Below are 26,814 nucleotides of genomic sequence, written 5' to 3' on the forward strand. Positions count from 1 at the left end.
CGTTTAAAGTTCACATCAACGTAATGATAAGACTCTTTAATTACATAACACGCGCAATCTCGATTCTCGCGGCGGAGACTAGGGTAGGGGGCGTCAGTTTACAGAGAATAAGGTAGGGAACGTCACGTGACTGCGGCCGCTACAGAAAAATCGCTTCCCCTCCGCCGCCGCTTTATTGCACCCCTCCCCGTCACGTGACCCGGTTTGTTGTTGTTGCGGCCCTACGCGGGGCGGCTGCCGCGTGGGCGGCGGCGAGGTCACGTGCCGCATTTAAATCTCTCCCTGGGGTGGGGGAGGGGGACTGTCTCCTCTGCCTACGGCGCCGCGGTGAGCTGCTCCTGGCCGGGCCGAGAGTGGGGAGGGGGGGAGGCGGGAGGGAGCAGTTGCTCCTGCTCCAAGATGGCGGACGAGGAGACGCCACTCCTCCAGCCCCGCAACGGCGGCCGCCGCAGCAGCAGCAGCAGCGACGGCACTGTGCCGGCCGTCGCCGAGAGCCCCGAGCCAGCTCTCAAGCGTCAGCGCCGCGGCTCGACTGACAGCGCCGGGTCGGGCTGTGCGGCCGCGAAGGGAGCCGGCGGCGAGGCAGAGACGGCTCCTCTCGGAGGAAGCGCCGTCGAGGAGGCCCTGAAGAGGGAGAAGGAAGTCGCCGCCGCCGGCGCCGAGCCGGGAGAGGCCGCGCGGGGGGGAGGAGAAGGATGGAGCTGCGCAGGAAGCGGGTTTCGGCGGTGGGGCCTAACCCGGGAGGAGCCGCCGCCGCCTGCGCCGCGCCAACTGCAGCCGCCGCGGTGGCGGAGCCGAGGGGAGGGAGCGGAGGCGGCGCCCGCCGGAGACGCAGCGGGGACGGCCATTGGCTGCGGGCCGGCGCAGTCTTCGAACGGGGCTGTTGAGGCGGCGATGGCTCCGCAACCCGGTGAGAAGCCGCCCAGAGCGGGACGGGGGGGCGGCGGGTGCAGGAGCGCGACCGCGGCAGCAGCAGCAGGCTCTCGAATGACGCCCGCAGGCAGACGTGCGTAGCAGTCGCGGGGAAAGGCTTGACGGCGCCGGCGTCCCGTTATCTTTGCTTTGCGAGCCCCAGATCAGTGAGAGTCACGGTATTGGGGGCTGGGGGACGACATACACGGTGCAGTTTTCAACCCCATGAGGGAGGCTGATCTCCCCTTTACGCCTAACTACCAAAGGGTTGACCAAAGCTTCCCGTGCACCTTTGAACAGTCAATGTCAGCATTAACTTGTGATTCTCCACCTAAGGCGGGAGAGAGGGGGACCACAGAGAGCGGAGTTAAGAGAAGACGATTAATCGTGCAGTCCGATCCTATGCAATATAGAGAATGCGTGCTTACTCGAAAGTAAGATGCCTTATTTATTCCCAAGTAAGAGTGCATAGGATTGCAGCCTCGATCAGCAGGCTTAATGTGGGAAGAAACATTGGTTTAGGGCTCCTGCTCTGTTTCTGAGCCTGTACATGTTTGCTTAGTAGCAAGACCCACTTGTACAGAAGTTTATATAGAATTGCTGCCATAAAGTAAATAAATTACCTTTAACTAGAATGTTGTTTTCATGCCTGTTAATGAATCATTAAAGGGGGGGTTCACTCTCATGGCCAAGCACGCTTGCTTGGCAAGTCTCTACTGAATTCACTGAAACTTACTTCTGAGTAACCATGTATAGAATCAATCTGTGATGTTTGTGTGAAGTGGAGATTTTATGCCACGTTCTAGCTGGTAGATGATGGTTGTTCCAAAGCAATCTATGCAGAGTCTGAAGATGTGAGCTTGTGGAGGCAGTGTAAGGGCTCAACTTACTAAAATTCGTTTTATTTAATATTAAGTAGGCCTGTATTTCCCAGAGTATGGAAGGTAAAGTTAACAATCATCTCTCCTTATTAACAAAATGGTCTGAGGTTCAGTTACTTAGATTTAGGTTGCAATCCTAAATCAAATAACTGGGGAGGTGCTGTAGTTCAGTGCTCGAGCGCATGCTTTGCATGTAGAAGGTGCTAGGTTTGATCCTTAGCATCTCCAGGTAAGGCTGGAAAAACCCCTGGAGAGCTGTTTCCAGTCAGTGTTGAAAATACTGGGCTAGATGAACCAGTGGTCTGACTCAGTATAAAACAGCTTCCTATGTTCCTGTACCCGCTTACCTGGAATAAACACCATTACAATGAGACTTACTTTTGAGTGGAGGTATGGGACTGTACTATTAGCCTGTGCATGTTTACTTGGAAGTAAGCCCCATTAAGTTAAGTGGGACATCTTCTCAAGTAAGCATTTATTGGACTGTAGCCTTAGTTGGTTTACATCCATAAACACACCTAAGTTGTAGATGAACTTGAAAACCACAGATCAGACGAGCCAGTGTAAAGTAGAGAGAAAATGCCTACATTTTAGTTGAGGTGTGGGGAAAAAACACAAAATTACGCACTTCTATTAAACTCAGTTTAGACAGTTTCACCAGCAACCTGAACTGTGCTTCTTTGCTCAAAGCCAAAGAACAATGCTATTGGTTTTTAACTAGCCTTGAGAATCTACAGCAAATATGAGCCTAACCTTTTGCTGGTAGGGCCCTGGTTTTGACTTTTTTTGTGCTGTGGCTCTGCTAGCCTTAAAAGGGGTCTATCCACATAGTTTCTGATTCTGAAAATACTTGCGTCCTAGAAAGCTGCCTCCTGAGCACAGCGTTCTCTTTGCTCAGTCTACTTCTAGTTTTATTTGGTGAAAACGATAAAGTATAAGCAAGCTAGAACACCAGAGACTAGAGACTGGAACACTTAAAAAAAATTAATCCTGGCCCTGCTATCAAATTATTGGGAGCTAGCATTGTTCTCCCTATTAGGACTCAGTTTCCACATGCATATCTTGAGTAAGATGATCAGATGCAATAGGGGGCCAAATGATAAAGACACAGGATCTTGGGGGAGGCTAGTATTTTTTTGTTAAAAGTATTTATGAGTAGCTTTTCTGCCCACCAAGGCCCTCAGAGTGATGTGCAAGTAATACAATATAATAAATCTACAACAAAATAAAGGCAAAACCCGACTCAAACCCAGCAGTATTAAAATCCTTCAGAGGCCTGGTGAACCAATATAGTGTTTACAGCATATCTAAACCTGACCTCCCCAGGAAACGAATGCCAAAGTTGAGGTGCTGCTTCAGAAAAGACCCTGCCTTGTATATGCACCAACCTAGCCTCTGTTGGTGGTGGTACATATAGCAAGGCCTCTAAGGAAAATTGTAGATTACAGGCAGGCTCATATAGGAGGAGGTGGTCTTTCAAATGTGTAGCCTTATGTAAAAGAGGCAGATGTAGTTTTTCATACTTGTGCCACACTATAACATAAGCTACACATGCAAACATTCCCTCTTGCAGCACTTAAAGTTAAAAACATTAAAAATTTGATTTTCAAATAAAAAAAAATTTGACACCAGGGACTTCATTTCTGTAGCGTTTAACATTTACATAAACACATATCAAGAACGTAAACATGGTTAAAAAAAAAAAACAGTTTAAAAGTAATCTTCTCTCTCTTCTCATAGGTGAAAGACAGCATAGCTTGCTGTAAATGTGATGCCGCTACTTTGATCTGATAACTGTTTTCCTCTGTTTAATGTTGTCTTACAGATAATATATTTTTTAGTGATGAAATCATTGCAAATGGCTTCCATTCCTGTGAGAGTGATGAAGATGACAGAACCTCTCATGCAAGCTCCAGTGACTGGACTCCAAGGCCACGTATAGGTAGACATTTAGATGTCAATCTAGGGATTGTACTTGTGTCTTAAATTCACCTCTACCCCAGTTCTCTCTCCTTTTATTTTCCTGGTCAAATAATTTCTAGGTACCTATGATGTTCTTATCTTTCTTTTATACAAATCTGGCACTGTGAAATTTTTGGTTGACTTCTGTGTATGTTATTTATTTTATTTAATATATTTCTGCGAAGGCTGTTTACAATGTTTAAATGATGAAAAACTATTATTTAATACATTTCTATACTGCCTTTCTATCAAGGTGGTTTACAATTTTAAATAACGAAACAAACAAATGTAACCAACCAACCAACTCCCCCCCCCCCCCAACGCACACACACCAGAATATGGTTCTTTCAGGCCAATTGAAGGCCTCTTCAGGAGCTGATGGCATAGGCTCCCTTGCCTGAGCTTCTTCTCTTCATGAAGCAGGAGTAGTTCAGAGTAGTTGACCTCAGATGAGCAGCAGAATAGCAAAATGCCACCACCCCTACCTTTCTGCATGACCACCTATATATTGGCACAAAACTGTGGAGTGCTCCCAGACACCTGTTTCTTTTGGCCCTTAAAATTGAGGATTAGCACCTGAGGGCAGAATTAAGCATTATGTTTAATTCTGTGATTCTTTTAACAGACTTTTTTGATCTATACAATACAGCGACTGGATTTGTACTTTAATGGGGGAGACAATATGAGGCAAAAGAGGCTTCTTCACCCTTTCCTGTGGGCTGTTTACCTGCTGAAAATCATACACATACCACTGCTTTTACTCCCATAAGGCAAAAGATATCTGGGAAGCAAAGGTCCTTCACTCCTGGTCTGTCTTTCAGATGAGACCAAGATACAATCCAAGAGGGGCTGCCAGCTAGAAAAAGACATTCTTTGCTTCATGAGATATTGGCTTATAATCATAGTTAAATAAGTAGGCAGTAAATTAACTAGTTAATCAAAAGATATTCTAACTCTACTTTATGACATAGATTGATACTAAGAACTGTTGCACAAAGAAGTAAGTATATAGAATGGGGCATTCTGCCAGGGCAGCATCATAAAATTTTGGCATTGAGCAATTGTTAGAAGCCTACTAGGGATCTTGAATCAGTGCTACAGGGCTGGTCGGCCTCAGTCCCGCTATGACTTAATAATCTCTATTGTGTAAAATTGTTACATGGCACAGAAATGGATGCAGACATGGTAAAGCAGGGAAAAGATGTGGTGAGATTTGGGTATATACCATCCTAAGGGCATTCCTGCTACCCAGGACAATCTGAACTGGCACAAAACTATATCTATATAAGTTGCTATATACAGATAGTACCTTACTCCTCATAACTGAATTTGTGGGTTTGCAGTATAAATTCTTGGGGATGTGACGTGTTGGATGCCAACTTTATTCATGTGATGGACCCATTCCCCAGTATATGAATTTTGGAAGAAAGTGCTGGATTTCATTTATCAGGTTCCTAGCTCTAAATTGAAGTGTTATCTTTTTATGATCTTATTAGACCACTGAAATAGTCCCATCTTGATAAAATGCAAGTTTTTAATTTAATTGAAAATTGACAGAAAAAACCATTGTTGCTAAGTATTGGAAATCTAAGGCTGCAATCCTGTGGTTGCTGGGAGGGTTTCCCAGGGACCATAGAGTATATCAGATCTCCCCCTCCCAGGGTAAAGAGAAAGGCCTTCCTGCGGAAAGAGAGACCTGACTTCAGATGGGCCTTTCTAGGCCTGTGGAAGCCTCTGAGGCCCTTGCTCCAACATTGGTAGAGGCAAAAAAGGGGCAGCCAAGGGGGGGGGAGGTGTCATGGGTAGATCAGGGGATGTCCCGGAGCTGGTGTACATATTTTTCCTCCCTTTGGTTCCACTCATTAAAAAAAAACCCACTGCTCTTCCCTTCTTTTTGCGGCTTTGAATAAGGCCCTTCCACCTTTGAATCTTCCTACCACCACTGGGAGGGTTCTTTGTGTCTGAATGAATGAGGATGCTTTGAGGGTAGCTGAAATAGAAACATTTCAGACGGCTTTGCTATATGTATGAGAAGAGTGGATTAACTGTAATGATTAATAAATAGCTGGGAGCCTTTCGTATGATACTGGAATGTTTTCCCTTTTGTAGAAAAAATGCTCATTTCTATTTGGCAATTGTGATCTTGGTCTATGTAGTTGATTTGGGGGGGTATATATAATAAGTTGTATTTATTTTGTTTTATAACTTTAAAATATACACCTAATACATAGTAATAAACTATTAGCAGGATTAATACAAAATATAACATTGTGGGGAAAATGTGCCATATTTGTTGCATACAGGCTGCCTCTCATATGTCAGTGCATGCCTTCCTGTGTGCAGTGCATTGCAATGTATTTTTTGGATTGGTGTTCTGTTTGCTCTGTTGAAAATGTAACAAATGATACAGTTCTGAAAGTTGTTGCTGCAGAATTTTCTCATTCAAGTTTAGCATACTTTGTCAGCCAGATTACAGGTACTTCATTTTCTATAACAGGTCCGTACACTTTTGTCCAACAACATCTCATGATAGGCACAGATCCACGTGCAATTCTGAAAGACTTGTTGCCAGAAACAATTCCTCCCCCTGAACTGGATGATATGACATTATGGCAAATTGTTATTAACATTCTGTCAGAACCACCTAAAAGAAAAAAGAGAAAAGATATTAATACTATAGAGGATGCTGTGAAACTCCTACAAGAGTGCAAAAAAATAATTGTCTTGACTGGAGCTGGGGTATGTATTTACTGTTGAATAGAATAAATGGATAATTATTTGAGTTGTACATAGTTGTATCAGAATAACATCTTGTGGATGGACTGCTGTGTTATGGTTAATGTTGCTTCTGGGCACTTCATTCACTATAACCTACAAGAGCAAGGCATGTGTGATTATTTGTACCAGAAAACACACACTTATTAAAATATTTATGTTCCACTTCTCCAAAGTAGGCTCAAAGAAGAAAGCACATGTAGCCTAGAAGAGAAATAACTGTTAATCCTGTAGCAGATGCATTCATTTTTAAGACCATGCATCTTTTCACCCTGGGCAACAATTCTGTGTGTAAGCTCTGATCCTATGTCCTGCTGAGCACCAGCAACAGTATAGGGTTGAGTACCAAGCTCCCATCACCAGCACAAGGGAATACTTAATTCATTTGCTATGACATTGCAAGACTTGCATTTTTGAAGTATCAGCAGCTGCTGTTGGTTCTGTAGCTCAGGTACTATGCAGATGATTCAAGGTAGGTAAGATATAGAGAAGGCAGAGTATTTACAGCCCCATTTCACTACCCTTGCCCCAAAAGTGCAGCAGAAGCATCTGGTGGAGTTTTAGGAAGCAAGTGGACAGAACTTGGAAACAATGCCCATTAACCTTATTTATTTATTGTATTTGTACCCCACCTTTCTACCCAGAAACGGCACTCAAGCTGGCTTACAGGCACAATTAAAATTGATTAAAACAATAGCTTAAAATACAATAAAAACATAGCAATTATGGGGGGTAGGAATAGCACCCACTTACAGGCCAAAGGTCTTCATGAATAAAGCAGTGTTTGCCTACAGGTGGAAGGACAGCAGAAAGGGAATGAACCTAGCATCCCTTGGGAGCATGTACCGAAAAGATCCTCTCTCAAATCACCACCAAACATGTCTCTGAAGGTGACGGTCTCGAAAGAAGGACCTCCCCAGAAGATCTTAAGACCTGGGCAGGGTCGTATGGGAGGTAGCCTGGTCCCAAGCCATATAAGGCTCTATAGCGGAGCTGCTTTAACAAGGAAGTCAGATGTTCCCTTTAACCGGCCCTGGTCAACTGTCTGGTCACAGCATTCTGGACCAGCTGAAGTTTCTGAACAGTTTTCAAAGGCAGCCCCATGTAGAGCGCATTACAGTAGTCCAAGTGGGATGTAACTAAGGCAATCCATTACCAACATCAGGTGCCAATTTAGAACCAGAACAGCTTCCTTGGGTTTAGATGGAAAGGAGAGAGTTGGGTGATCAGCTTACTGGTGGCACCAAACCCCAAAACTCAATATACTCTCTCCCAGCAGTTTTACGTATATGTTAAATAGCATGGGAGATAAGATGGAAACCCTGAGGGACAGCACAGGCCCATGGTCAAGTAACCTCCCTTGTGGACTGTGGGAATGCTGTAGACATAATATACCTCAACTTCAGCAAAACTTCTGACAAAGTGCCCCATGATATCCTGATGAGCAAATTAGCTCAAAGTGGGCTAGATGAAACAACGATCTGATGGATCCACAGTTGGCTACAGAATTGTACTCAAAGAGTACAATATCAATAGGATCTTCTCCAACTGAGGAGAGCTAACAAGCGGGGTACCGCAGGGCTCAGTCCTGGGCCCAATGCTCTTCAACATTTTTATGAATGGCTTGGAGGAGGAGGTGCAGGGAATGCTGTCAAATTTGCAGATTTGTTACAGGAAGCCAGATTCCAGCTGAACATCAGGAAAGACTTCCTGACTGTTAAGAGCAATACAGCAATGGAACCAATGACCTAGGGAGGTGGTGGGCTCTCCCACACTGGAGGCATTCAAGATGAGGCCGGACAGCCGTCTGTCAGGGATGCTCTGACTTGGATTCCTGCACTGAGCAGGAGGTTGGACTCAGTGGCCTTGTAGGCCCCTTCCAACCCTACTATTCTATGGCATCAAACAGGAACCCCACAGCATCACCTTCTAAGATTGCCCCCCCCCCCCCCCGGCAAGAAGGACTGGAGACATGTAGGATGTTGCCTGAGCTGCAGAGTGCAAGCAGAAGCTTGTGCTGCAACAACTACTACCCTTAATAGAATCAGGCTGCCTATTTTCATTTTTTCGTGGAACTGAGATGACAACTATTAACAAAGAAAAGTATTATTTGTTGTGAAGTGGCTGAATTATATTTTGGTGTTCCTTTGCAACTCTTGAGCCTGCCTGTGAATTATGTTGAATTCTCCTAAGTGGTCTGGCTACAGTTGCAATCTGAATTACTTCATATGTAGCTTTTTGATGTACTGAGTAATGGATAGTTATGAAGAAATTTCTTTTATTGAAAGAAAACAAGCAGCACAATTGGGGGGGGGTGTGACTAAAAGTTACATTTAATTGTACATTGTTTTGATGTCCTAATATTTTATAGCAGCAAGTAAAATAACATTAACATACATAGTTGATATTTACTATAGTATGTAATTTCAGGTATCTGTTTCTTGTGGAATTCCTGACTTCCGATCAAGAGATGGTATCTATGCACGCCTTGCAGTAGATTTCCCAGATCTTCCTGATCCTCAAGCAATGTTTGACATTGAATACTTCAGAAAAGATCCAAGGCCATTTTTTAAGTTTGCAAAGGTGCTATTTCTCTCTTGTTTCTATTATTCTGGAAAGCAAACATGAGTAAACTACCTGCAAACTTCATGTATCTAAAAGAAAGACCTGTTATGCCCTGATCATGAGCCAGCAAATTGGCGCTTAAAAAAGGGGCACACTCTGATTGATGCACCACTGTAATACAACAAATAATGATTTTATGCTTGCTGTCTAGACAAGTGTGTCAGTGGAATGATCAGAGATGTATTTTCTCATAGCTTTGATTTAAAAAAAAAATGGTATGTAAATAAATTCTGGTAAGGAACCAAGTTGATAAAATAAGTATTGGCATTTAGAAGGCTTAACCTTTTTTTAGTTAAATCTTGATACAGTGGCAACATGCTTTTATAAATACAATTATATATGCCTCTAATACAACATTACATATTTCTATGCTGAATCTTTATTTGATGGGATGATTTAATTTTTGTGGGTGATATATTTATATGTCAAGCTGTGGCACAAATATTCTAGGTTTAGCATTAAACCATCCTCCAAAGAGAACCAACAATGTGGGGTTGAACATTTTTCACTTTTAGAAATGCATTGTTTCATAAGATCAATTAGTAACGTAATTAACACAACAAAACTCAAATTGACCAACTGGAATAGATACAATACTAGTAAAATCAAAGTTATTTTTCTCCACATGTCTATCCTTAAGAAGCATTCGCACGCATTTAAATGCACGGCTCTCCAGCCATATTAAAATCAGTCTGTTAATGGTTTTTAGGCTGCAGTCCTATACAGACTTTTCTGGGAGTAAATCCCATTGAACAGTGGGGCTTACTTCTGAATAGACTTGCCAAGGATTGCACTGTTCATGTCTAAATAGATTTGAAGAAAAAAATGTGAGGGAAGTTATGCTATTGAGTTGTCAATAAAAATGATCTCCAGGCAAAGCTTTTGCTTGAATATAACATTTAAACCACATTAAGTATGCTTTACTGATCTCCCCCCCCCCCCTTCAAACATTTCAGTTCATCTGCTTTTGCCTATTGGAAAAACTTCAGATTTTTATACAGCATGTAAAATTAACTGGACATACTTTTGTAGTTTTGTTTACTAAATGTAAGTCAAATAGTCATGCTAAATCAGATCTCCACCAATTTACGGGAGTGGAGATTTTTCAGGTAAACCCATATCACTGAAGAGAGCCAAGTAAAATGAGGGACAAATGAACAGACATATCCATAACTGATGTGCCACATGGTATATAAAAGTTGTTGCAAGGACCTATATTGGCTGACTTGGCATAACTACAAAAAGAAAACATATTTACAGTCCAATCTTATTCATGCTTATTTAGAAATAGGTCCTGCTGGAATCTGAGAGGCTTATTCCCAAGTAAATGTCCATAGGATTATTGAAGCTTTAAGGAGCAATCCTATGGCCACTAGACACTGTCTAGAGAGCCAGAGGATTTTGCAGCTTCTGGGAAACAAGGTCAAAGCCAGGACTCTGACCTCTGATCCCAGAGACTGCGCTCCCCACCCCCTCATATCTGGCGCCGTTCTCTCTGTGCCTGCTACATCTCTGCACTTGGAAATGGAGGGCAGAGATGTTGAAAAAGGGGCGGTTCTGGGGGCAGGGAGGGGAGGAGACCGTGGAAGCCATGTTACACATCTTCCTATGCATCACACAGCTTCGCGCTCCAAAGCTCCCCGGCTAGACAGGCAAAATCACCTTCTAGCCAAAAACGCAGGGCGGCTGGAGCACAAAGGCGAGGATTGCCTCCATGCTCCAGCTGCCCTGCATTGGATAGTCGTCAGCCTCTGAGTTTGGAAGTTGACACTATCTCCATAGGATTGCGCCCTTAGTCAGTGAATATGGAACTCAGTAAATGGGAAGGCCTTTCTGTTGGTTATGTTTTTTCATCAGTTTGTCTGATGTGTATCATTCCCAATTAACTTTTCTTGTAAGCTTACACAGCTTTTATTTTTGCAAGCTAAAAATATCTTTAGTTCTTTGTTTATACACACTGTAAATTTTAGGATAGAAAATTCTATTCTAAAGGAGTTCCATACAAATTTTAAATAGAAGTAAAGTACCTAAGGTGGCATAATTGCATGTTTCCATTATACACAAGTTTGATGCAGATATTCATCATTCAGTATCAACATGGACTGAGTTTTGTACGCCATTTTACTACGTACTAGGATTTCTTCGCGACTGTTTTTGGTTTTAGGATTGGTAGATACAAAAGAGCTTTCTGTTCACTTATATTCTTACTAATAACCACCATTTGTGTGGCTTAGAAGCTATATATTCTCAGAATAATACTTCTAATTAAGTTGCAGCATGTGATATGTCCATGGGGGTTTCTTGGGAGTCTGGTCTCCATGTCTTTCCATTTATGTTGCTGGTGTATTATTGTAATATTTTATCTAAGCCTAATGTTTAACACAATTTGAAATCGATACATTTTGGGTAAGAATTCTGGGTCTCAAATTATTTACAGTGTAAGGCTATGCATGTTTACTCAGAAATAATGTCCCAGGTAAGTGTGTATAGAATTGTAGTCTAAGGCCACAATCTTATGCACACTTAAGAACATAAGAAGAGCCCTGCTGAGTGTGACTAAACACCTATGTAGCCCAGCATCCTGTTCCCAAAGTGGCCAAACAGATGCCTGTGGGAAGTCCACAAGCAGGACATGAGCGCAGTAGTACTCCCACTCATGTTCCCTAGCAACTAGTATACCTCAGAATAAGTCCCATTGAATACAGTTGGAGTTACTTTTGAGTAAACAAGCACAAGGTTGTGCTGCACATACTATTTTTACAGCAAACTTTACCATTAAGAATGGGTTAATCAAAGCAATCACAAATGTGGCTGAGTTTTAAACAAAAATGAAATGTAAGGGTTGCAAAGTTTATTTACATAGATTTGTTTAATTCTTCAGGAAATATATCCTGGACAGTTTCAACCATCTCTCTGTCATAAATTTATAGCTTTGATGGATAAAGAAAGAAAACTGCTTCGCAATTACACTCAAAACATAGATACACTGGAACAAGTTGCAGGAATTCAAAGAATAATCCAATGTCATGGTCAGTCAAGTGTAAATTCTCTTTTACTGTACATCTAAGGGTTATATTGATGTGCATGATACTGGGTACACTGAATCTTATAGAATTTTATTGCTCCCATAACTTGTTTAACTCCTAAGAAAATATAAGGTTTGATCAATATGTAGATCTATAAGAGAGCAATCCTATGGCCACTAGACACTGTCTAGACAGCTATAGGATTTTTCGGTTTCTGGAAATTGCGCTCCTCCATGCCCTCATAGCCAGCATGGACCTTTCTGTGCTGCTGCTGGCTCCGCGCTCGTAAACAGAGTGCCAAGAAGGTGAAAAGGAGGCAGTCCTGGGGGCAGGGAGGAAACTGCAGAAGCCACTTTAGACAGCGTCCTATCAGGTCTTTGGGCCCCTTCCTTCCCTCTTCCTGGAAACACGCGTCTAGCCACAAATGCAGGGTGGCTGGAGCACAGAGGAGAGGATCCCCTCTGTGCTCCATCCACCCTGCATTGGATAGGAGTCAGCCTCCGAGTTTGGAGGCTAACGTCTGTCTCAATAGGATTGCACCCTAAATGTATTAACCAATACGGAGAGGATTGTGCCTCAACTCCCTGATGGTGAATTTCATTGCAGAACTTTCAGATTTCGTGTATTAATACGTTATTAGTATTTTTATATTTATGGGCATACAGGGGAACAGAGGCAGGAAGAAGTAAACCTGCTGCCACCTTCCAGTGGTCCAGCCAATGAATGCAAAAAGCTGGAATGATATTTATTAGTTATAATACTTTCGTTTTGCTTAATATATTGTACATATTCAGGGAAACTCCCCATATATGTAGTAAAATAAAAGTCATCAAATGGGTCATTAGAGAACCCCCAAACATCAGTTGTGAGGTTGGAGAGAGATAAGGGTGCTGACTGGCCTGCTTGAACCTGTAGCAGCTTATGTTACCTTGGATGAGAGTAGATTAGGATGGTGGAGCAAATAAAATTATAGGAGGAAATTCCTGAAGAAATGGAAGTGCAAACATGTTGGAAAGGCATCTACAATCTTAGGTGTTCACGTTCTCAGACCAAAATAACTTAAATATGAGTTGAATAAGGTGTATCGATTAATATTTCAATTCAGATGATGACTGAGTTCTGTTCTGACTCGTGCATATACAACTATATCTTTGTTTCTTGGTGTGTGTGTTTCAGGTTCCTTTGCAACAGCTTCTTGCCTCATTTGTAAATACAAGGTTGATTGTGAAGTTGTTCGAGGAGATATTTTTAATCAGGTAAGAACACATTTAAGATGCACTGGGGGAGAACCAAACCTCTACTTTACAAACATTCTCAGGTATGTTTAGTCTGCAATCAAAATTACACTTACCTAGGGATTACGACACATTAAGCTGAATGGGACTTGCTTCCAAATAAACATGCATATGATTGCACTTCATGACATTTTTATTCTTACAGCTCAAATATCTAGAAATGTAAGGTTCTCTGGACTTTAGTGTTATGTGAATTGTAGCAGTTCAGGAACGCATAACTTACAATTATTTCCATTTACACAGAACCAGTTGTGGGCCCCAAAACTAGTACAGTTATTTGTTTGTTACACTCCTGTTTCACCATTCGTCTAATGAGGCTCAAAATGAAAATCAAATCCATGTTCAAATTAACAGTCTCTATGTATTTCATTGCAGTACTGTGTAGTACTTCATAATACTGTGTCCAGCTATGGGCACCACACTTTATGAAGGATGTAGATCTGAGGTGGGAACCTGTGGCCCTCTAGATGTTGTTGGATTCAAACTCCCATAATCTCTGAGCATTGGCCAGGCTGGCTGGGGTTGATGGGAGTTGGAGTTGAACAACATATGGAGGGCCACAGGTTTCCTCAGCTTTGATGTAGACAAATTGAAACAGTTCAGAGGAGGGCAGTGAAGATAGTCAGGGGTATGGGAAATAAGTCCTCTGAGGAAAGGTTGAAGGAACTGGATATGTTTAGCCTGGAGAAGACAACTGAGAGGGACACCATGGCACTCTTCGAATACCTGAAGTGCTGTCACATAGTAGAGGGGAAAGATGCGGTCTCTGCTGTCCCAAAGGGCAGGTGTAGATCTTATTGGCTTACAGGAATATATACTTTGGTTGAACATTAAGATAACTTCTTAACAGTAAGAGCAGTTGTCAGTGGAACCAGTTCTCTAGGAGTGGGGGTGGACTCACCCTTGCTGAAGGCCTTCAAGCAGATGCTGAACAGCCATCTGATGGGGATGCTCAGGATTTCCTGCATCAATCGGGGCTGGATTAGATGACCTACAAAGCCTTTCTAACTCTATGATTCATTGGTTCCTTTTTACGGAATCAGTTGTGCTTCTGGTGCTGGAGCCTCTGGAACATAGCCTCTGGCTATGCTAGAATGGAATATTCACAGATATTGCAACAGCATCAGGAGAATGCAGTCGACCTTCTGTGTAGGAAGGGAAAGTTTTCAGGTTGGTTGGGATAAAAAGTCACAAGCTCTAGAAGCAACCGTGGGGATAGGCTGAGGACTAGCACAAAATCCCAGGACATAGGGAATCTAAGGGGTGGGCTGAAGGAAGTGTGCATAGGCAATCAACTGTTAATCAAGAGGAAAGGGTAGTAGTAGAACTGGGGTGGGGTGTCCCCTGCTACAGGCCCCCCATCCCCTGAAATTTGGGGGGGGGATGGCATCCATAGCAGCTACAGACTGCCAAAACGGTCAAAATTAACTTGTTTGCAAACCACCCAGAGAACTTTGGCTATGGGGTGGTATAGAGATGAAATTAATAATAATAAGAAGAATACATTTGACCATTTTGGCACTCCATGCCACTATGCCGCAATTTAACTTTTAAAAAAGAATTTGTGCCCACAGGGGGTGGGATGCAACCCATGGGTGGGATCCAGGGGGGCAAGACGACCTCTGGACTGCCTGCAGTTGCTCACCCCTGCAGTAGAAGGAGGAGACTAGGAAAGGAAGGGCTATAATACAGCCTTGTAAATACAACCTCAAAAGTTACTAGCCTGTTGGGGGCAGGGGGCTACTAGTGTGCTGAGAAGCTAGTAGCCTGCATTTCCATGCTAGGTACAGAGGAGGGGAAGTTGCCTACTCTGGCCAGCATGGAAACACTGGCTACTAGCCTCTTAGCAAGCTGGTTTAAAAAAAAAAAAAGCTTTCTACCAAGCGGTCTCATGGAGGAGGGATAGAGTAATCTGTCTCCCCTTTGCCAGCCTGCTGCATTTCCACGCTGGTCATAGAGGAAAAGACCTTCCTTCTTCCAAAACAGCATGGAAACCAAGTGGGCTGGCAGAGGGAGGGGTGGAGCAATCAGTCCCTCTTCTGCCAGCCTGCTGACTCGTGTATGGCTGCCAAGTGAGCTATTAAATACAAGACTGGAGTAAGGAATGAAGTAGACTCGGAAGGAACTTTTAGAGGACTCAGGACTGTAGGGTTGCTAGTTTTCTTGTAATCTGACAAGGTTGTTGTATCTTTAAGAGTTACATAGAAAGGAGAATTCTATCAGTTGTAGGTTCTGCTAGATCCTTATGACCTGACAACCATAAGGAAGCAATTAAGGCCAAGAAGCAGTGGAAGATAATTTCTTGGCTGTAGACTTACAATTCTTATTTTTAAAATGTGTTAATATTCTAATAATAAAAGGTGAAATCCAACTTTGAACACACCAAAGCTTAATTGATCCTTTTAACTTGGTGCATCATAATCTGTTCTTGTATGCTAGAGACATAATGTGCTCATGAAGCAAGCCTCTACAAAAGCTAATACTAATATTGACATTGACTGTAAATTCTGCTCAAAAACCTATGTTGGTGTGGTGTATAGGCATGTAGAATAGTTGTACATTCTACATTTTCATATCTTTAAACATTGTTTAGGAATTTCATGAAAAAAATGCTTAAAGGGTTAGCATTCTCTATGAAATACAGTTCACAATTACATGTCATAATGTTGCACCACGTGAAAATAGTTCTAGAAAAGTTGTCTTGTTACAGTATGCATCAGCTTTGTTGTAGAAATCTGACCATAATTAATCTATTGCAGTGAATGTGTTGACAAATTGACTTGTGTATCCATCTTAGACTTTTGATTCTGTAAAACTAAAGCCAAAAATTAATGCAACCCTCTGTATGTAGGTTGTTCCTAGATGTCCCAGATGTTCACCTGATGAACCACTTGCCATCATGAAGCCAGAAATAGTGTTCTTTGGTGAAAATCTACCTGAGCAGTTTCATAGAGCCATGAAATATGACAAAGATGAGGTTGACCTTCTCATTGTTATTGGTTCTTCACTTAAAGTAAGACCAGTTGCATTGATTCCAAGTAAGTACTGATTGCTAATGTACTGGAAAGATGGGGAAGGACTTGTTTCAGATTAAAAACTATAGAGGAAGGCAACTTCCAGCCCACTCTGGGGCCCAATCGAGCCCGTAAAGGATTGAGCAGCCTTCCACAAGCCCTTTCCTTCCTCAAGCCCCCTCCCCAAGGGCAAGTGGCACAAACGGGAATCCCTTTGTTGTCTCCAATCAGAGAGATTGGATTTAAGCTGGGGATTCCCCTGCAGCCCTTTATTGTGTGCTTGCATCTCGAATGGGATGCAAGCGGTGTGGGAAGGGGCAATCTGACTTGGCCAGGGATTGCAAGAGCCGCCTCCTGCAAACCCTGACTGAGTCCCTTTTTCCATTCCATGCAGAGAGAGACATGAAGGTCCATACCTCTCTCTGCATAGAGGAAAAATGCTTTTTTTTAAGTGGGCGAGGCAGATGATGTCATGGGAGGAGTGGGGCTATGGGGGTGAGGTCACAATCCTGCTGTCATCCAGCCTGCCAGCTCAAGTCTGGGGGCGTAATCCCGCCCGCAGACCAAAAGTAGCTGCCCTCCCCTGCCATAGGTAACGTCCTTATAACCAGGAGTAATTGAGTTTAGAGAGCTTCTTAGATTTGAAAGCATGTATGTATCCAATATGCTATAAGTAGAAAGTAATATTACAGAAATCAGAGTACAAGGCCACTTTAGATAGTAGAGTTACTAATAATATTTAAAATTGGTTATCTGCTTTATTAATGGTAGTTGACATTTATTTCATGATAACATTTGTTTTTTTCTCAAATATGTAGGTTCCATCCCACATGAAGTGCCTCAGATTCTAATTAACAGGGAACCATTGCCTCATCTACACTTCGATGTAGAGCTTCTTGGTGACTGTGATGTTATTATCAATGAATTATGCCATAGATTAGGTGGTGAATATACAAAACTTTGTAACAGTTCAGTCAAACTTTCAGAAATAACAGAGAAACCTCCACGACTGCACAAAGAATTTGAAATACCTTCAGCTGAGTTACCACCTACTCCTCTAAACATTTCTGAATATTCTAGTTCACCTGACAGAATTGCACCACAGGATTCTCGGGTGGTACATTCGGAGCATTCTTTTGAATATAAAGCAGAACATTCTGATGCTGCTTTGGAGTCAAAAGAGAACTGTGTAGAGGAGAAATCACAAGAAATACAAAACTCTTTAGAAAATATTGAAAGTCTTCCTGGCCAGTTCGAAAACCCTGAACATGTGAAGGATCATGGATCTAACCAAGGAGAAAACAAAGAGAGAAATGAAAAAACATCTGTTGAAACACTGAGATGTTGGGTTAATAGATGTGTAAAAGAGCAGATCAGCAAGCGGCTTGATGGTAAGTGCTAACTAATTTGTAAATGCCATTTCTTTCAAATAATTCTATGCTTTAGAATAATTTTGAAGTATTAAAATGTTAATTAATTAGTTACTTTTCTATACCGCCCAGTGACCGAAGCCCTCTGGGCAGTAAACAATTAAACCACAAAATCCAACATAAAATACAATAACAGAATTAAAACAACAGAGCTAAAAAAAAAAACTAAAATGCCTGGGAAAATTTTTAAAAAGTCTTCACCTGGTGCCGGAAAGAGCACAACGTAGGCACCAGGCAAGCCTCACTGGGAAACTCATTACACAACCAGGCTGCCACAGCAGAAAAGGCCCTCTTCTTTGTAGCCACCCACCTCACTTCATTTGGCAGGGGCTCCCGGAGAAGAACTTCTGAAGATGATCTTAGGGTTCAGACAGGTACATATGAGAGGAGACATATGAAAGCCCCAAGCTATTTAGGGCTTTGAATATTAATACCGGCACTTTGCTTTGGGCCCGGACATGGACTGGCAGCCAGTGCAGATGGAAAAGGACTGGCATAATATGATCACATTGGCAGGGCCCCATTAACAGTCTCGCCGCCTTATTTTGGACAACTGAAGTTTCCACACAGTTATCAAAGGCAGCCCCACGTATAACGCATTGCAGTAATCCAGATGAGAGGTTATCTGTACCTTTCAGGTACAGGTTAACTGTAGCTAGGCTATCTCTGTCCAGATAAGGACATTGTTAGTATATCAGCCTAAGCTGATAAAAGGTGCTCCATGCTACAGAGTCCACCTATACTCCAAGAGCACCCCGAAACTATGAACCTGAACCTTTAGGGGGAATGCAACCCCCTCCAAAACAGGTTGAACATCACTTAGCCTGGCAGACAAACCATCCACTAAAGAGTACCTCTGTTTTGTCTGGATTGAGTCTCAGTTTATCCAGTCTGCTACTGTGCCCAGGCACTAGTTTAGAACGGCCACTGCCTCACCTGGATTTGATGAAAAGGAGAGAGAGAGCTGGGTATCAGCCACATATTGGTAACACCTCAGGCCACACATTTGGATAACCTTCCCGAGTGGTTTCATGTAGATGTTGAACAGCATGGGAGGTAGAATAGAGCCCTATGGAACCCCAAGGCATAGTTGCCAAGGCACAGAGCAATACTCTCCCAGCATCACCTTCTGGAATCGGCCATCCAAGTAGGATCAGAACCACTGCAGCGCAGTGCCTCCAACTCCCAGCCCAGACAACCTATTCAGAAGAATACCACAGTCGATGGTATTGAAAGCCACTGAGAGGTCCAAGAGGATCAACAGGGTTGAACTCCCCCTGTCCCTCTCCCAGCAAAGGTCACCCCATAGGGTGACCAAGGCAGTTTCCATTCCAAGACTAGGCCTAACGCCCGACTGAAACTTCTGTCTTGAAGGTTTCAGTTAGTAGTGAGCAGCATTTTGTAAAAATGTCATGGTTTTGCAGTTGGACAATTTTGGCATTGACAAAAATTATATCCACCCAGTTCAGTAAAAAGTATTGGTACCTGTGTTGGTCTCATAGGATAGGAAATCTAAAAAAAAAATATGAAAGGATCCCTCTGACTGAACCTGCTAATCACTTTAAACCAAGGATAGACAACCTGGTGCCCTCCAGATGTTTTGGATTATAACTCTCATAAGCCCCAGCCAGTATGGCCAATGGTGAGGGGGTATGGGAGCTGTAGTCCAAAACATCTGGAGGGCATCAGGTTGCCTACCCCTACTTTAAACATATGCAAACTTTCCAGGTAATATAGGCAATATGGTAGAACCTGAACTGAATTAATTACCTAGCATACTTTCCAAACTGTCTGCGTTCCTAATATGACTGTTCTGTCTCTTTATTTTTCTGCCTTCAAGGCTATTGTGAAACCCAACTAAAATGAGATGGACTTCTTCGCAGTTATATGCTTATTTGCTGCTTTGCCTCTGAGGGTCTTTAAAAATGTCATCCTGTCCATGACCCTGGGCAAAGCCCCAATTGAGCTATTTGTAATAAACATAGCTATGGCTTGCACATACTGCTAAAACGTGTGGCTTATGTGGATGAATATGAACGAGTCTGCGTAAAGCACTGGACTCATGCACTCCCCCCTCTCCTTCTGCACAGCTGAAAAGAGGACTTTGGAAGCTTAGTTTCAGTTTAAAGAATCCCAGTTTACTATTGTATTCGAAGTAGTGGTCCTGGTTTAAAACTAATTTTTGTTACTTTAACTAGCCAACTTCACAACCCATAGCTTGAAGTTGGCTTGTTTAGAAACTTACCAGAGTTTGTTTTAAACCAGGATCTCTGGTTTGAGTGTAACTTAACACTAAGCTGGGATTCTTTAAAAGTGAAACAACTCCATCAAAGTTCCTGGAAAATTCTGAAAAGTTAAATGGTATCTTATAATGACAAGCTGGAATAGAAACAATTCAGGACGAGGAGGAGCTCAATAGAGCTAGTCTTTCAGCAGAGTCAATGGAGTGGCTCTGCTTCCCATTACCCTCTGCTGCAGCTTGATGGAATGGAGGATTGGAAATGAGCCTCAGGATTGTGTGCTTCAACTCCCTTATTAGAACAAACCATAATTTGTTTGATTCAGACTTCGCAATAGACTATACTTTACTTAAATCAGGAAGGGAATCTGAATGCACATGGGAAAAGACCATGTGAACCCAAGGTTCATTTCTGATTACCCAAGCCATGGTTTGAAGGATTGTCTGAAACAACCCTGGTATAAGTCACTTAAGCATCTGTTGTTTACTACTGCTGCTTTAACACATCCAAAATAGTTCAATGTTGCAAGAAAAACCAATTTTTTAAAAGAAAATAATCACTTTTTCCTCAACCTGTAAGGTTTAGTGCACATGTTGGACATTTTAAATATATCCAATGCTAAAACATTCACGTGAAGCAGTTTCCAATATGGATTGTGTGGTTTTTCTCTGCACCATCAAACTTCTTCTACAGTGGTATGTTGAAACTGATTTGCTCTTTATGGCGAACTGCTTCACACAAATTGCTTTCTAAGCAGCAGCTTTAGTGTATGCATTAGCTCCAAGCTTCTGATTCTGTCTACCACATGTAAAGTGTGGATATGCTTCTTGTATTATGAATTGTATTAAGAGAGAACAGTATGTTTTCCTCTATTTCAGAAGACTTTAAGCAAAAAATGAATCTTGACTCTGACTGGAAGAGAATATTTTCACCGACGTACTTGCACCATAAACAGCTTGCAGCAATCTTGAGAGTTGTACAGGCCTTTTATTGTAGTTTGAAATTGCACAGTGCACCAAAAATTGCCTTAAGAAGGGCCATGCTGAATCGGACCAAAGGCCTAAATAGTCCAGCGTTCTGTTCTGCAGTGGTCTACCAGCTGCCTGCAGGAAGCCCAGAAGTAGGACATGAGTGCAATAGCACTCTTCCACTTGTGTTCCTAAGCAACTGGTATATAGAGGCATAGTGCCTCTGATACTGGAGGTAGTATATAGCCCTCCTGACTAGTAGCCATTGATAGCTTTATATTCCATGTATTTGTTTAATCCCTCAAGTTGGTGACCATCGCTAAATCTTGTGGTAGTGACTGCCTTAGTTTAACTATCCGCTGTGTCAAGTTGTACTTTCTTTTATCTGTCCTGAATGTCCCACCATTCAGCTTTGTGGGGTGACCCTGGGTTCTAGCATTATGGGAGAGATAGAAAAAATTATCCCTATCCACTTTCTCCACACTATCCATAATTTGTACATCTCTGTCATGTCTCCCCTCATTCATCTTTTTTCTAAGCTAAACAGTCCCAGACATTATAACTTTTCCTCATAAGATAATTGCTCCATCCACTTGATTGGTTTGGTTGCCCATTGCTGCTGCACCTTTTCCAATTGTACAGTATCATTTTTTAGGTTCGGTGACCAGAACTTTACACAGTATTCCAAGTGTGGGTAACACCATAGATTTGTATAAAGGCAGTATGATATTGGCCGTTATATTTTCAATTCCATTTCTAATTATGCCCAACATAGAATAGCCAGTTGTCTTGTAGTCAACTGGCTTTTAATAAGCTGTTAGATGGTAAGCTCTGATGGTATGGTGATATTTCTTTGATACAGTTATTAGCACAGTTTGATACCATTCCTAATTCAGATATATCTGAAAAGACATGAGGGCATAATTGGATTGTAGATTTCATAATTAAATCATAAAAGCTGCAGTTACACAGTTTTAAAAGTTTTTCTTTCCTGAAGATCTTAAAATTGAGTTAAGATCTCAACTGCAAATAAATCAGAATAACTGGGAGCTGTTCCTCTGGGTCAGTATTATAAGGTATACATTAGAAAGGATCCAGTGGTGCACTCCTGGTAATGATATTGACATTGCACTACGTAAACCAACAGTTGTGCAACTTAACTAGTACAGTGAGGAAAGGTGATGATTTGCCACCAAAACTCAGCAGTAAATTACCCCTTTTTCCTGTTGTACTAGTTGTGTTGCGCAAGCGTTGGTTTATGCTAGTGCAACATCAATAGAGCTAGCAGGAGCACACCATTTGATCCTTCCCATTATATACGGAGATGTTTGGAGGGTAGTGAAGAATAGTGCAAGGTGAATGCCTTCACATGTTGCTGAATCCAGAAAAGCAAATTGCATGCAGTGAGACACTAAAAAGGGATTGCATACATGTCCGCAACAGGTAAAATTAAAGGTGCTAAGTTTCAAATTATCCTGTAATTATCCCCCCCCCCTTTTTGGGGGGTGGGGGAAGGAAGGGGGAAAGCAGAAATAATTGAGGGAAAGATAGCTCCATGCTTCAGTAAGCTCTTCCCTTGAATCCTACATCCCTTTCATTAACCTCTGAGGCATTGTCACCAGGTATATATAAATCTTTCCTTACCTAGAAGTAGTCAAGTGAAAAATGTGCCCATAACTATTGCATGTGTCAAAATTTTATGTTGAACTTCTTGGATTATTAACACTGAAATAACTCTTCTTGCTGATCAAACATGTTTCAGGTACTCAATACTTGTTCTTACCACCAAATCGCTATATTTTCCATGGTGCTGAGGTATACTCGGACTCTGAAGATGATGTCATATCCTCCAGCTCTTGTGGAAGTAGCAGTGATAGCGGGTCTTGTCATAGTCCAAGCATAGACATAGAAGATGAAAGTGAAATTGAAGAATTCTATAATGGCATAGAAGAAGAAGATGCTCCTGATAGAGAAGAGGAGAATGGATTTGGGGAAGATGGAACTGACTTTCAGGAATCTGTTGAGGAGTCAGTTTCTGTAAATGAAGCTGTAGGATTTGACTGTTCAGCAGACAAGCTGTAAAGCAATTACTGACTGGTTTCAGGAACGTTTCCACCAGCATTAGGAGTTTTGGCATGTCAGAATGAATGTGTACTGAATTTAGAGCAAGAAAAACCTAAAGATGTAATGTTTATAAACAACTAGAGTAGATTTTCATGCATAGTTTTCTAACTTTTCCAATCAAATTCTATAAAGGCACACTCAACACTAATCTTTTTTGCATTTTGAATTTTGAAGAAGGTACTAAGTATCTTTTTACTGTCACTGCATTCACTTTTATTAAGTTAATCTGCGTGATCTGTGTGTGTGTGTGTGTGTGTGTATATATACAGTATTTTTGCTTAACAAATTTCAACCTGTTTTATTTTTGAACCATTTGAAAAAGCCATTGGAATGTTAATATAATATAAAGGGAACAGCTAATTTAGACCAAAGAATGGTATTTTTCACACTTCTCTTGCGTTGTAACATTATGATTTATTTAAAGCCTGGTTATGTCTCTCCTAACTCTGTTACTGCATAAGCTGTTAAACACTGGTATTTCCCAAAAGTTACTATGGCAGCTATTTTTTTTTTAAGTGACCATTCATGTTGAGCATATTTGCATGTGAGCATATTGAAAGTTAATTAGGCATCATAGTGAGCACCTGAAAATTTCTGACTACTTAGATTACTAGAAAGTGCTATTTAAAAAAATAAGCAAAGCAACTTCCTATGGATATGTAATAGTGCCTATTGGCTTGCAAAATTGTTAACAAGTGTTAAATAAGAAATTATCAAATTTGTTTTGGTTTGACACAAAATGTGTATTTGGTGCAGGGAGTCTTTATACAGAACACTTAATGTATAAAATCCTTTGTGTACACTGCCAAGATGTGAATATGTAAATGTATTGAAGGCGTGTATATAATATTCAGAATAGGGAAGCAGTCTCTACCCAACTACAAAAGTGTTTCTGTACTTTTCCAGTATCTTACACAAACATTTATAACGAGCTGCTTATGCTTCCAATATAAATACAAAAAAATAAATGTAAGCATAACTTTAAAATATGCTGATTGAAGACTTTTGTTTGAAGAACGAAATACCACTTGTTGGGACAGTGTTATACAAAAAGAAGCTACTGAAATTGGTCCCAACACTGCATCAAGGCTGCCTTTTAAAATGGATGTTACAAATGTTTCCAGCTACAGATAGTTTCCATCCTTCACAATTTGTTTCCTATCTGTGCATTCAATAATACATTTTTGCATTTATTCTTGAAACTACTTTTCAAGTGTCCCAAGAGAGCTCTACCAGTTATTGATCATTCATTTGCATTGCTTTAATATTTATTCCTTTTTGAAATATGTATAGTAGCTGTCCTTTGAAAGCAATTAATACATCTGTTTTGTAACACAACATAACAAAGTGTTAAGAATGGCCTTTTGTGTTCTATCTGAAAAATGTTGGCATGTTTTCTCATGGTCCAAGTTCTAAATAACAGAATTTACTGGACTACACTAAAGAATGCAATATGTTTAGCTTTGCTTGCATGTCAAAATGTATTTGTGCTATAGGAGATATTTTAAATGGAAATATTTTGTTTTTAAATTATTTTTACAGTGTGGATTATTTTCTGCTTTTATATTGTATATAGTGTCTTTTATGTAACCAATTGGCAAATGTTTTGTAGAAGACTGTTTTAAAATGACCTGGCTCTCTTCCTGCAACTTTTCAAATACAAAACCAGTGTTTTATACTCGTACAGTCTGTTTTAAAGTCTATTAAATTGTCTTTTAACTTTTGATTGCTGTTAAGAATGTGTGTGCAAAGCCTCTCACTCCTCACATGAAAGTTCCTGTTTTACCAGTAGATATGAAATAGAAATCAGCTTGTGTAAAGTGTATGGGGCTGCTTCCCACATCGCTCCTGTCCAATGGATGAACAGTACCATCCTTGCAATGATATATGCTACCCAAAATGATGATTGCTTTGGAAGTTAGAACTGAGTTTAATGTGAGAAAATGGTTTTAATCTTTGAGCAATAATCCTATTTGGATAGGCGGCCGCCTCTGAACTTGGAGGTGACTGCCTATCCAAAGTAAGGCAGAAGACGCATGGGGGGGGGGGGGATCATCCCCTCCGCACCTCTCCTGCCCTGTTTTTTCTCCTAGATAGCCATTTTCGGCTGTCTAGCTGCAGGGGGCCCGAGCAGAAGAGGCTGCTGTATGACACAATGGATGTGTCATACAGGCAGATCCACTCTCCCTGCCCCAGAACACCCCCAGCCCAGCCCCTTTTCAGCCACTCCGTGCTCCTCTTCCAAGCACGGAGGACAGGGCTCCTCCGTGCTGCCTCAGAGGCAGCGTGGATGTGGGGTGATGTCAGTTTTCCAGGAACCGACCTCAGAGCATGGGCTCCAAGGTTGGTTCCCAGAAAACGACATATCCTATGGTTGTCTAGCGGCCATAGGATTGCTCCCCAAATGTCTTAACTTTTCATTTAAAGAAGTATTTGAGATGTAACATGGCCAGCTGTGTTATAGGAGCTAAAAGTGTCCTATGGGCTTGTGTGCTTCTCCATCCCCAACTCCTGCATATGAATTTTTGAGGTGCGGGATCCTTGTTTAGTTTACTGATGGAGGGAGCTCTGTTTCAAACTTTTTACACAAGGAACTGGGAACTAGTAACCAACTTCAGCATCTCCTCCACCTTGTTTTCATCCTTGAAAGTTAGCAGTTCTACACTGGTTTCTACTGCTGTTAATGTCAAACTGCAATTTGAAAATATGATAGAAGTGGATTTGAGCTAACCATAGAGTTCCAAACATAAAGAGGGAGGGGATGACTTGTTAAATAATGAGAGAGGAAGAGCCACTTGTGAGCCTCTTCTATGCTTTTCTCCTAAGCGTGGTTAAATCAAACACCATGCACTGGACCATAGTGTTTTTCATCCTTCATAAGAAACTTTTCCTGTGTATGCCACATATGCTGTACCATAAGAGACCACTAGAAAATGCTGCTGTTGTTATTCAGTCGTTAAGTCGTGTCCGACTCTTCGTGACCTCATGGACCATAGCACGCCAGGCCTTCCTGTCCTCCGCTCTCTCCCGGAGTATGCTCAAGTTCATCTTCATTGCATCGGTGATGCTATCTAGCCATCTCATCCTCTGCTGTCCCCTTCTCCTTTTGCCTTCGATCTTTCCCAGCATCAGGGTCTTTTCCAGGGAGTTTTCTCTTCGCATTAGGTGGCCAAAATATTTGAGCTTCAGTATCTGTCCTTCCATGGAGCACTCAGGGTTGATTTCCTTTAGGATTGACTGATTTGACCTCCTTGCAGTAAGAGTCTTCTCCAGCACCACAGTTCAAAAGCATCAATTCTTTGGCGCTCAGCCTTCCTTACATTCCAGCTCTAGAAAATGCTACCGCTCCTTAAAATCACTATGCAGTAACTGTCTCTATGCAGCAAACCATACCTGTGTACTGGCTCACCACATGGATTGCCTAGTCTTCTCCCCACTTGTAGAGCTTTTTCTCTCCCTAGTTCCTTCAGAAAGGATTGGATCCAGATTTATACTGGATCAGTTGCACTGATGGAAGAAGACTCTCTGCCCCTCCTTCCCGTAGTAGCCTCCACAGCCCCCT

At 41.8% G+C, this 26,814-nt stretch overlaps 1 protein-coding gene across 2 annotated transcripts; it reads left to right on the forward strand.

Annotated features, from left to right (window-relative positions):
- Positions 1-391: 391 nt before the first annotated feature.
- SIRT1 (sirtuin 1) lies at positions 392-24,976 on the forward strand. 2 transcript variants are annotated; one of them, XM_084845402.1, is made up of 9 exons: positions 392-910; positions 3,619-3,735; positions 6,253-6,494; positions 8,961-9,113; positions 12,037-12,184; positions 13,358-13,437; positions 16,328-16,514; positions 17,309-17,881; positions 22,891-24,976. In XM_084845402.1, the coding sequence occupies exons 1-9, from the start codon at positions 400-402 to the stop codon at positions 23,208-23,210; spliced, it is 2,331 nt and encodes a 776-aa protein (XP_084701528.1). In that variant the 5' UTR covers positions 392-399; the 3' UTR covers positions 23,211-24,976. The 2 variants fall into 2 exon arrangements, with proteins under 2 accessions (XP_084701528.1, XP_084701529.1); XM_084845403.1 differs by having other exon boundaries at positions 21,039-24,203.
- Positions 24,977-26,814: the final 1,838 nt, after the last annotated feature.

This window comes from Heloderma suspectum, chromosome 3 (assembly GCF_057233095.1).
Source record: "Heloderma suspectum isolate Gila_16-S chromosome 3, 16-S_ref, whole genome shotgun sequence".
Classification (NCBI taxonomy): Eukaryota; Metazoa; Chordata; class Lepidosauria; order Squamata; family Helodermatidae; genus Heloderma; species Heloderma suspectum.

What these genes read in the sequence shown, in the direction of transcription:
- SIRT1 (XM_084845402.1), top strand. Translation starts at nt 400, where the DNA reads ATGGCGGACGAGGAGACGCCACTCCTCCAGCCCCGCAACGGCGGCCGC. An exon ending in GGCGATGGCTCCGCAACCCG is followed by an intron (nt 911 to 3,618) that starts GTGAGAAGCCGC and finishes GTTGTCTTACAG; the next exon opens with ATAATATATTTTTTAGTGAT. An exon ending in GAGGAGATATTTTTAATCAG is followed by an intron (nt 13,438 to 16,327) that starts GTAAGAACACAT and finishes CTCTGTATGTAG; the next exon opens with GTTGTTCCTAGATGTCCCAG.